Source organism: Melanerpes formicivorus, unplaced genomic scaffold (genome assembly GCF_026170545.1).
Source record: "Melanerpes formicivorus ecotype bairdi unplaced genomic scaffold, bMelFor1.0.p_v2 SCAF_2, whole genome shotgun sequence".
NCBI lineage: Eukaryota > Metazoa > Chordata > Aves > Piciformes > Picidae > Melanerpes > Melanerpes formicivorus.
The window spans coordinates 39,517,103-39,529,881 of NW_027142354.1; the positions used below are offsets into that span (position 1 = coordinate 39,517,103).

General features: G+C 38.9%; 1 protein-coding gene across 3 annotated transcripts in view; it reads right to left on the reverse strand.

The window, feature by feature from the left end:
* The window catches only part of BTBD9 (BTB domain containing 9), a 142,942-nt gene that overhangs the window by 13,156 nt on the left and 117,007 nt on the right, over positions 1–12,779 (reverse strand). For all 3 annotated transcript variants that reach the window (XM_068157500.1, XM_068157517.1, XM_068157508.1), the window contains exon 11: positions 1,085–1,163. In XM_068157500.1, coding sequence (XP_068013601.1) covers positions 1,085–1,163 — 79 coding nt within the window. The remainder of the gene's footprint in view (positions 1–1,084; positions 1,164–12,779) is intronic.

Consider the following 12,779-nt stretch of genomic DNA (forward strand, 5'->3'; position numbering starts at 1 on the left):
CAGCTTCTGACTGTATTTCTAAGAACTCACTAAGACTGAATTTGTACTGCATGAAGCAGTTCCTTGTGTGTGAAAGTACAATGTTTTGTGGTGAGCTACATGTGTGGGACATAGACATGCATGCATACACACAGAAACAGCAGCTTTTGGTGCCTCTCAATCTCATCATACAAAGTCCTAATCTCACAAAGACTGAGATATTATTCTTAAATTCACATCTTTCAGTATTCCTAAGGTTGGAAGGGACCTCAAAGATCATCGAGTCCAACCTGTCACCACAGACTTCTCGACTAGAGTAGGGAAGACACTACTGCCCACTGCAGGCTTGAACTCACAACCTTCCCATTAAGGGTCTTACTCACTACCAACTGAGCCACCTGAGCTGCACATATTGTAAATAATTTCACAGAAGTCAGCTGTTAAATCTGGACTTCATCTGAGACAATACACAACATTTACAAAAGACAGAAGCACAGGTAAAAAGAAGATGATATTGCACTTGGTCTGTTACAGCAAAATGTACATTTTCTGTGTAACATGAACTTAATAAAAATCTCCTGGTTTGGCCACTTCTGGTTAGCTGATCCACCAGATATGAAAATTAATTAGAAGATAATGTTATGCAAGTAAGATTTTCTTGTGAAGAATGAGATTTTTCATAGCATAATGGTGATAATATAATGGTGATAAAGCCAAGTAATCAGAGACCATATACCCTTCTCTAGTGCACTGAAACAGTGTTTATACCATTCATCAAAAGAACAATTAATTTAAAACCAAACTCAGTAGGAATGTTTGATGGCATTGTGAAAAGACCAACGCCAGAAACACTTCACTGTACTTAGTCTGTAAAACCCCTCAAACATCCCCCAGATGGGCAACAGCCCTTAAATGCTGGAGGGAAGATGGATAACAGTTCACAAATATGCAAAGGAGAAGAGTATTCATTCTTATCTTGCTAGACTGCCAAAGCAAAAAAAAGAAGCAAGTATTTGAGAAGGTATTATCAGCTGTGGTGGAAGATATGAAAAGCAGTACTGTTGCATATTCATGGAGAATATAGATTTTCTTAAAAGTTCCTTACCTCATTAGCTGTATTGTGAGTTCCAACTATTCTGATAAAAGATGCAGGCTGTTTATCAAAAGTGATTGTTTGCCAGGATCTGGAAAAAAAAAGAATAATTCCAGGAAGACATACAAATAGTAACACAGTCACAACAGCTTGCAGTGAAATATACAGAGTGACAGTATGCACTATTATCACTTAACAAGACAAATAAAAAAAAACACTTTTCAGCATCTGAATCTCCATCACTCCTTGTTCATTTTTAATTTTAAGTGCCTTGACTCTGCTTATCTGTTTTCATACATACCTTCTACTACTATAATTTCTGTGCTGGAGCAATACTCACACTTCTGCTGAAGTTAAGAAAATGGTAAAGCAAAAATGGCTGAATCAAAGTGTAAAATCCTTGAATAATATTGATTGTATTACATAAAGGATGAGATAAAAGTAAATGCACCGATATGTTAACTATTCATGAGAAATCAGAGCTTGGTTAAAGAAAGTACATCCCTAGGGAAACAAAACCAGCCAAACTGTCAAATAAACTCCTCTCACTCTAAGTGGAGTAATGGATGCAGAGGAGCTAAGCCTCCCTTGTGTTGGCCAAGATCCTTCCAGTAAATTGACTTACAAAGTTTTCTTCACACTGAAGGTTCTGAGGAATTCCCCATCCCTACACAGAAGCAGTGAGGAGAACATACCAGACCCCAGAGCTGGAGTGTAACTTTTGGGCTAGACTGAGAATGCTAGATGTACATGGAACCACTATAATCTTTCTTCCTCAATCATACTCTTCTCATCTGGGTGAGGTACAACATTTCAAATAGCATAATGAGCAGTGGGCAAAAGACCCAATGCCTACCATACCTTGCTGCTTGCAAAACACATTGCCAGTAAAATTGAAGGAAAACCAAAGCAAACCAACAAAAAATCTCAAAACCAAAAAAAAGGACTTAGATGTTTCAGTTTGATGCCAGTCTTCCACTATACTAGGTTAGTCCTTAAACACATAAGAATTTCAATTATTTTATGTTCATAAAACATGAAAGCTAGACACAGCATTTCCTTTTTAACGAAACTAGACACTATCACACAAGACTTCGGAAATAAATTGTAGTTAACTTGATTAATTCACTACAGAAGAAAATATTGGGTAGTTTTCCTGAACGTGCTCAGAACACATTTAGAGGTGCTCATCTGAGAAATAAAAGACAAAAGCAAAACTGAAGTAAAACCCATCCCAAAATGTGGCAGTATGAACAGTTAGCTTGCTGACTGTCAGGCACTTGAATTTTCCCTTATGAGAAAAACCTCTTTGTCACAAACATAGTATTTCTGGATGTTATTTAGTCAGCTATTATTTTTACCACTGCTGTCAAGTTATATTTGCTTAAAGATTATGAGCCCAATCAAGATTTAATTTTAAGTAGTTTAGTAGTATTACTGTATGAAGTAATGGATGTAATTAGAGTTACTCATCATAATAGAAAGGTGCGGTCTGTGTCAGACCTCAGAAGTACAGCAGTTATCTAATGGCATGGTTTATTTATAACCCTCATGTGGCCATGCTGTTATGTTAAAGCTCAGACTGCTTCTTCAAACTCTAAATATAATAAGAAATGAGAATGGACTGTCTCCAGATCTGAAAGATTGCTATGATTGAACGTGTCCAGAGAAGGGCAATGAGGCTGGTGAGAGGCCTCGAGCAGAAGCATGATGAGGAGAGGCTGAGGGAGCTGGGACTGTTTAGCTGTGTTTAGACTTGAGCTGAGGAGAAAGTTCTTCACAGAGGTAGTTGTTTGCCATTGGAATGTGCTGCCCAAGAAGGTGGTGGAGTCACTGTTCCTGGAAGTGTTCAAGAGGGGATTGGACGTGGCACTTGGTGCCGTGGTTTAGTAGTCATGAGGTCCTGGGTGACAGATTGGACTTGATCTTTGAGGTCTTTTCCAACCTTATTGATTCTATGATTTAAATATTTTTTTTTCTCCCTTAGCAGGAGAACAATTCCTGAGTTTTCTTCTCCTATTACTCTAGAACAGCCAGGCAGTTAATCTGTATGGCCAAACATAACTCGTTACCTTGAAGGACAGAGTCCCAAATATGAGTGGCTGGACAACGGGCTGACTGCAACACCATATCTCACAGCAAAGTACTGCCGTAGCTTGCATTATGCACATGCTTTCACATGTACATATGGGCACTCTATACAAGAACAGTGAAGACGTAAAAAAAACCCAATCACATTTCCCTGTTTAGTGATTTACCAAATGTTTTAAAGCTATTCTCAATATAAGAGTTTAAAATCTTAAAGGAGCCATTGAGAACAACCTCTGCTTTCTTACCCTCTACAGTAGAGTTTGTGTTTTGTGACAAGAAAATAGGTTAATTTGGATCGTAGAATAAAATGTAAACAAGCTTGTATTTAGAGTACTTCTGAGCATGGTCAAATATGCACCATGAGCCTTCAGTGCAGATTTTCCAAAGGTAGCAGTAAATGCCACTGTCCACTGTATGAGATGTCAACAAGGAAACCAATACATCTGTTTGAGAATACAGGTGAAGAGTACTAACAGATACCAACAGAGGAATAAGAGATACTAAGAGAGGTTGAGAAAAAGGCCTCGGAAGATACTTTTGACAAACTTTTAGGTCAGGTCCTCCAGGAAGCTCCTAAGTTCTTCTACTTTCCACTGCCTCTGCTACAATGCTGTTACTACATTATTGTGATAGACAATATCAAATAAATAAATAAATAAATAAATGAATAATCTTGAGAATGTGAGACCTGAAAGGAGATAAGGAGATTTTCTTCCGTAAAATGTGTCCATTTTATTATTTTTCCACTGGAAAAAGGGAGACTAATTCATAGAAAATTTGAAGAAGAGTTACTAAAATTCAAGAAGATTACCACTAAAGAATTAGTACTTGATGGCGTAGTGAGAAAATTAGGTCTCTTTTTTATTTCCTTATCAAGAAGAAAAAAACAAAGTAAAAATCAACCCAAGTGGATTCAGAAAACTTCACTTTTGAAATAAGTAAGGCAAACCTCCTTCACTAAAATGTTGTAGCTGTAGCAGTACATTTGAGAACACTGATAAATACAGAGCAGTATCTCTCAGGAAAGATATAATTATGCAGCGAAGAGATAATTTACTCAGTGTAACTATACCCATACAGGAAGAAAGATTACTGACAATATTATCAATGCATATCTGCCCTCTTTTTGCATTTTCTGTTGATATAACCAATTCAGTAAGACTTCTATTTATGTACCCAGCTATAACCATTGTTCAGTGGTGTTCCTTGATTAAACTGGAGACATCACAGGTAAGCCCTTTTAATCTTCTTATTTTACTACCAGTTATCTCTTCTGGTACTACTGCAGTAAATGCAGTTTCTCCACAGGAATTTTATTTTACAAACTATTTTTTAGCTATAGCATTTGTGTAGCCATGCCACATGTAAGTGCTTGTTTTATAAGTTCCCCAAAGGAGCTGGTCTTTCTATCCTCAGAAATGCTTTTGATGGTTTATACAAGAATTTCCTCTAAACTTTATACATAGCTCTGTTATTCACTCATGTATACGTAAGTCACTGCATTCCGGGAACAGCAGCACTAAAATATATCAAAAGCACCTAATTTTGGTCCGGGATTAGAGATTACTCTGTAATAGATACCATCTCTTCACTTTACTCCCCCCATATGCCAAGCAAACAAATCTTTCAAGCTTGTGGCCATACTATCACCGTCTTTACCTAGGGCACAGTCATAAAGAAACTATCAGGATTTACTTCTCCCATAAACTGACATTGTTGTCTTTGCACTTTCTAGACCTCTTTACTCCTTTTTAGTGTCCCTGTAACAAATTGATTTTTCAGGGTTTATCTTTTTTTGAATATTCAGGAAGCACTGAATTTCCCCCCCCCCCCACCTCCCATTGCCCCTCCTTTCACATCTGCCTTGCTGGTTGATTCATTTTAGATTCGCTGCTCAATCTGCAGCATTCCTGGTCATCACTTTCACAACAGAAATAATCACTACCTCAAGATGAGGTTTACATCTTTAAGAGAAGACTTGCAGCCTACTCAGATTTATACCAGGGTCCTCAAGATGAAGTGCAGCACTGAAAGTTGTTTGGCTAGCAAAGGTCCCCCAATAATACAGCTCCCTTTTCCAAAAGAATTAGCCTTGTTCCAGTCCTGTGGTGTTTTATTTAACACTATCTCATCTCAGCCAACAGACTTCTAACTCTCTTGTTCTGCCCGACTCCCCTACGGAGATGCAGTAATTGACGATTAGCATTCCAAAGCCATGCTTGCATCCTGTGAGCCTGTCATATTTAATTACATTTTAACTATATTCGTCTTCTATAATAGCCTGAACATAATTTAGATAATTATCTTTTGCTCTCTTATTCTCTGACTCTGCCTGTCTCACTTAGAACTCCTTGCAATGAAAATCACTTTCTTGCTCAAACATATAAACAGACTCTTGGGCCAAGTGCTTTCATCTCTCCAACAGCAACAGCTGTCACTGGAAGCTCAATAGCTTTGTGCATCCCACAATCTCTCCACCATATTCTATTCAGAGGAAGAAGAAAATCATTAGAAACTCCTCCACTTTCATATTTCTTCCTGTCTTTTTCTTTATTAGGCTACTGCAAGAAGAATGCAAGAAATACTGATGTCCAGGTAAATTATAACGATGGCTTGCTACTGCTTAAGCCATCTATAGCTCCAAAATAGCAATTTACCCCTTAAAGAATTTAATGACTTTTGTCAGCATTTGGAATCTTTGCCTAGTTATTTCTAAGAAAAGCTGCTATCTTTCTAAAGATTTATTACATATAATAGGATATAAATAGTGATCCTTTCCCGTTCTTTCCTTCTCTTCCAGAAAGAGCAAATTAAGACAGACGTGGAAGCTTACCTTTTATTGAGGTTTTCTAATGAGCCACTACCACTAGAGAATACTACCACACTGTGAGATCAGAGCAGCACTGATTATAACTGAATCCAAGTTCAGGCCAAAGACGTGAGACCAAGGAGAAAGCTGTCACATGCAACTAACATTCATCAAGTTATAATAACACCATACTTGTATCATAGTATCAGTCAGGGTTGGAAGGGACCACAAGGATCATCTAGTTCCAACCCCCCTGCCATGGGCAAAGACACCCCACACTAGATCAGGCTGGACAGAGCCTCATCCAGCCTGCTCTTAAAACACCCCCAGGGACGGGGCCTCAACCACCTCCCTGAACAATCCATTCCAGGGCTTCACCACTCTCATGGTGAAGAACTTCCTCCTCACATCCAGCCTGAACCTCCCCACCTCCAGCTTCATTCCATTCCCCCTAGTCCTATCACTACCTGAGATCCTGAGAAGTCCCTCCCCAGCCTTCCTGTAGGCCCCCTTCAGATACTGGAAGGCCACAATTAGGTCACCTCAGAGCCTTCTCTTCTGCAGACTGAACAGCCCCAACTCCTTCAGTCTGTCCTCATAGGAGAGGTGCTCCAGCCCTCTGATCATCCTTGTGGCCCTTCTCTGGACACGTTCCAGCACCTCCACATCCCTCTTGTAATAGGGGCTCCAGAACTGGACACAGCTTGCTTATGCTAAGCGTGTGCACACATGGTGTCTCCTCATTTTCCACAGTGGCTTACAACCTTATTTTTTGTTCCTCATGCCAAGAAGAAAAGCTCTCTGAGAAGTGTTGTTTACCAAGAAAGTAATTTCCATTTTTGCCTTCTAGTGCATGTCTTCTGTATTGGGTTTGTGTGGCAAGGTACAGGAGGGGGACTACAGGAGTGGCTCCTGTGAGAAGCTGTTAGATGCTTCCCCTATGTCCTCACAAAGCCAATGCTAGCCAGCTCCAAGACAAACTGATGCTGGCCAAGGCCAACCTAGTCAGTGACAGTAGTAGCACCTCTGTGGTAACACACTAAAGTAGGGTAAAAAAGTCATGCACAGTGGCAACTGGTGCCAGAGACAGGAGTGGGAATATGGGAGAGAAACAACTGCGCAGACATCAAGGTCAATAGAGGAGATGGAGGAGGTGCTCCAGAGGCCAAAAAACAGAGATTCACCTGCAGCCCGTGCTGAGAAAAGCATGCTGTCTCACTGCAGCCCCTGGAGTTAACAGTGGACATATACCCATCTGCAGCCCACGGAGAACTCCAATGGCTGCCTGAAGAAGGCTGTGACCCTATAGGAAACCTGTGCTGCAGAAGGTCCTGTCCAGACCTGTAGACCCATGAAGAGAAGAGCCTATACTGGAGCAAGTTTGCTGGCAGGACTTGTAAACCTGTGGGTGACCCATACTGCACCACAATGTTCCTGAAGGATTGTACTCCATGGGAAGAACCCCATGCTAGAGCAGGGGAAGAATGTAAAGAGTCCTTCCCCTGAGGGGGAAAAGTAGCAGAGACAACATGTGGTGAACTGACTGCAACCCCCACTCCCTGTCCCCGAGTCACTGGGCAGAAGTGACACAGTAGAAGAGCCTGGGAAGAAGGGAGGGATCAGGAGAGGTGTTTTTAAAAATGTAATTGTAATTCTCATTGCCTACTCTGATATAATTGATAATAAACTAAAGTAATTTGCCCAAGTTGAGTCTGTTTTGCCTGTGACAGTAATTGCATGTGATCTCCCTGTCCTTATCATGACCCATAAGCCTTTTGTTACATTTTCTCTTCCCTGTCCTGCTGAGGAGGAAAATGATAGCAGCTCTCATGGGCATCTGGCATCCAGCCAGGGTCAACCCACCACATCTGCCTATGTCTTGTTCTATAGTGAGTGATGAAACACTTATTTGGATGTGGACTTTTTCAGCTGTGACCTTTTTTTTTTAAGGAACACAGCAGATGTCAGAAAAAGGGCAGAAGAGTTGTGTTGTCTTTCCATACAATCTGATGACTGTACTGATGTAAAAAAAAACATCAAGTAACTAGCATATGCTGCTGCCAAATAAAAACTTGCTCTTACACATAAGCAAGCTGAGAATCAAGAAGTACCACATTATGTTCTGCATGATATGGGTTACACTCTCTGTTTTATTAATGAAGGCCATACTTAATTCTACTGTGGTGTACTAAAAAAAACCAACACAAAAATCATGCACTAAAAATGCTCCAACATTTATTGTTATATATTTTTCTTTATAAAATATCAAAAAGGTCTACAACTACCTTATAAATTGTCTATTAAAAAATATGGTTTCCACCACAACAGCACTAAACAGTAAAGTGAAGTAATACTCCCTCTCCTGTTAAAGCAGTGATTTAACATACTAATTCAGAGCCAGACACATAAAGCACAGAAGTCAAATGGGGTAGCTGGCCCAGTCACTCCTTTTCCATCCAGCCTCCCAAGCTACTGAGGGAAAAGACAGGATGAGAAAGAGATATTGTGAGGAGTCAAAGGTGATCTATATTTTGGTTTTTAAGTTAAAGGCAAATTAAGTGCAGTTCTCCTCCTGATCTAACTCAATTGAAAAACAAGATCTAAACCTGAGTTTCCATCTATTTTGCTGTCACCATAACAGCACTGCCTCAACAGGTGTCCTGTCAAATGTGGCACTTCTAAGGAAGCAAAAGTAAGGTGTAAGGCAGAAGTAACAGCTTTCTTTCTGCAGCTCTCTGAGGCAGAGACAAAACATGCCTAATAATCCATCTTGGTTATAATTATGTCATAGTCCATTGACAAGGTAGCAAATACACTTTATTGACTCTATTAAGGAAAATCAAAAAGGACTTTAACTACTAATGTCAGACATAACATAAATGGTTACGAGAAACATAATTACAGTCCAGAATAAATGTGAGAATAACAAACACAAAAAAATCCCCCGTCACAGTGTTTGTTACATATCAGCTTTATATATTGACAAGTGAAAATATGTATTCCCACTTGGGAAACTCCCCTCAACGTTTGTTATTCTATGTATACATCCCATAAGCAACAAAATTTGTAGTTGTTTCTGAGTTATGGTTGAGCCCTCCCAAGAATCCAAACACATTTGGACGCAATGACCTTGAAGGTCTCTTCCAACCTGGTCTGGTCTGGTCTGGTCTATTCTATTCTATTCTATTCTACATAAGAACACTTTACTGAACTGCTGAATGTTTTATTGCATGTGACTTACTGTAGAAAGCAAATGTGGGCTTGATAAAGCAGACTACAGAATTGAAATTCTGACACAAAATACATCTAATGAAGTCTATGCAGACTTTCTGACATCTTTACAGAACTTCCAATATCAAAGGCCATCGTAACCACTGCTTGCACAGCTTCAGTGATGACAATTTTTGCTGTATTAGAAAACATGAAGAAAATGTTAAAATCTAGTCAAACTGAGCCACAGTAAAGCTAAAGGTAGTAATTATTTTTCTAAGCAAATGTAGTAACCAATTTTTTAACGTATCCACCTGCCAATGTAGGCATCCAATGACATTTCTGTACTGCATAAGCCATGTACTTTTTCTTCAATCAGTTGACTTTCTGCACTTTCAGAAACAAAGTTTAAATGCAAACTTCTTACAAAACAAAATTATTAGCAATGTGCTGGCAACTGGATGTGCAGGATGCCATGCAGCAAATTTTTAAGCTATGTCAAGACCTGTGCATGTAGTATCTATACATACATCCTTAGGGGATGGCAGGGGTGGCTGACGGAGGCTGTGAACTTGAATAGCTTGCTCTGTGACAGTTTCTTGCATACTCGTGTATGTCAGAGCACACATGCAGAAGGCAAGCTTGCACAATCCTAAAGGCTGAATTAGTTTTGTGCTTACTCATTACCAACAGTTATTGTTCCTGATGTTCACACAGATAGCAAAGATTTGAAAAAGCCACCCAACACAACTGGTGGGTTGCTTTTAACTTTAAGACTTCTCCCTCCCATAGGCCTACTACAACTGGTTGTAAGCTATATAACTTTTCATACCAATGGAACAGCTGATTACAGGCAAATATATAAGCAATATTTTCTAGACATAGGAGACAGAATCATGCTCCCTATCAATCAGCTCCTTTGTAGCATGTAGCCTACCACAATATTTACAGTGCTTGTGTCTTACGTTCCCTTGGGTGTGATTTCATGGCCCATGAGTAAAAACTTCACACTTACAGTGACTGCCCTTCTATTACTGTCGATAACATCTAATTGACATGTCAAACCTCCAAGGAATGCAGTAAATTGAACCACAGCCTCTAAGAAGACTAAAATTGTAAAAAAAAGTAGATGGGCATGTGCCTCCTCATAACAGCGATACAAGCATGCTGAGGTTTGCTAATGGAAGGGAGGAAAATTGTAACCCTCTTACCACACTGAATTATCTATTAACCTCAAGGTCACAAAACAGAGCCTTGAGACCTCAGACTGAAGCTTGCCTGTAAAAAAAAAATAATAATCTGAACCTGCATCCATGAATGCAGTATTTTAGACATAAGACCAAAGTGACCTAAATCAGATAAAAATAACAAATACTTTTGCTTCTACTATCATGTTACAGAACATTTAAAAACGTATCTCCCCTCCCAATAGTTTCTGATACAATAAATTATGGTATATAATTTGTAACTCTGGACCCCTATGAACAAAATGCTGGGTAAAAGTCACAAAAACAATTTTAAAAACAGATGAAACTTGGCTCAAGATGAAATAGCACAAAAAGCCAGGAATAACCTGTTTAATACTACTACTACCACTAGTAATAATAATAATAAAAAAAAAAAAAAAAACAGGTTGGAAGAGACCTTCAAGATCATCCTGTCCAACCCATCAACCAATCCAACCCACCCAAACAACTAAACCATGGCACCAAGCACCCCATCAAGTCTCCTCCTGAACACCTCCAATGATGGTGACTCCACCACCTCCCTGGGCAGCCCATTCCAATGGGCAATCACTCTCTCTGTATAGAACTTCTTCCTAACATCCAACCAAGGTAACAGGAAAAAGGCAGAATAACTTAAAAAGGATTAAGTATATGAAATCCATTAAGAAAAAAATATTTGCTTGGATGTAAAAAAAAAAATGCAATAAAATTAGGTATAGAGCAGCAGAGGTACTGAGAAAAAGACTTTTTATTGTGGGAAGTCAGTGTGATAGAAAAGCAAAGAGCAGATGAAATAACCATCTCTTCAAACACAAGATGCCAGAGCATTTTTCTAAAGAAATATACCACATACCACACAGTGCCAAAATTCCCAAAGAATGAACCTAAAGGTATAATAATTCTTCCATTTTGTGATAATCATGGATATAATCTGTCCTGGTAAACACATTACTGTGAATAAATCAGTGTCTTAATACTAGATGTATCTCAACACAGAATATTCGCAACACTGAAGACTGTTTTGGCCACCATAAGCAAATGTGTATTTTTCAGAGTTCTAATGAAATTAGATCCTGAATATCAAAAGTTCTCATTAGGGCAAATTTCAACATTTTACATGTTAGTATCTGACTGGTGTCCTGACTATATAAGGAGATGTCAACAGTTGTTATATTTAACAGCTTTGCATATAAAAGATACAGACAAAACTGTAACTTACTATCTAGTCAATGAACATTTGGGCATCTCCCTTTCATTGGGTTTATGCAACAATGAATTTCAAAGTAAACGAACAATTGCAAGACAATGGCTCAAGTATTTGGCATACATTGCTTATCTCAGACAGATAAATGGACCAGTTTCACAGGAGACATCAATAATTTGATAACCTTTTTGTAGTAATATTTATTGATACAGGTGCTTGGAGTCCATGGGTATGTGTGTGTCTCCATGCATGTGGGTATTTGCATGCATGCACAGACTTTTGCACTTTTGCAGAAGAAAGAATATTTAGGACTCAGTGACTCACACTGTTGAGTCCTTACCCAGCAGCTGCAAATTGGTTCCTATGCTGATTAGGAAAAAACACCTCTGCTTAAATGGATCAAGAGAGGAGCAGTATTCTCCTCCTAGCAATTAAATTATCATTTGTCTTACACTGAGCAGAGATGGCAACAGTTGGTGAAGACAATAGACTTCTCCAGATTTCCTTAATATTATAGATCAAAGTGGGACCCAAATGTGTTGGGGGTTTGGTTTTGGTTGTTGCTTGGTATTTTGTTTGGTTGTTCTGTTTTCCAAAGGAGTGGGAAGGGGGGACCTATATGAGGAACCAATCACAGAAGGAGGATGACAGAATTTACAAATGCCTGGGAGGGGCAAGATAACACTGAGGTAGAGCTGAATGACAGAATAAAGTTAAAAGAAGAATAAACCTACTGAGAGCAAGTTTTCTTATACAGTCAAATTATTTCTCCATGGCAAACAATAGAAGGTCAAACAGGTCATTTACTTAAAGTGAAGCTGACCATGGTGTTTGTATCAAGACCGAGCAACAGCCAGGATTCTGACTACAATTAATAGGACAAAATTAATGCTAACTCCAAGCAAAATTTAATTCTGGCAAGGCATTTTATTTAAAGTTTTAAAGATCATTTCACATTATCTTCAAATTTAACCAGCATCTCTAAAGCAGGGTTATGTACCAATAAAATATGCAATGTGTATCTGGTCATCTTACTGATCTTCTTTAATATTAAAAAGTGATCACAGCACAATCAAGCAAAATGTAGCAATGCAGTCATGCTATAATTGTCAAGGAATACACACATTTCTTGTACCTCTACACAGTAAGGAACACATACACAATGTT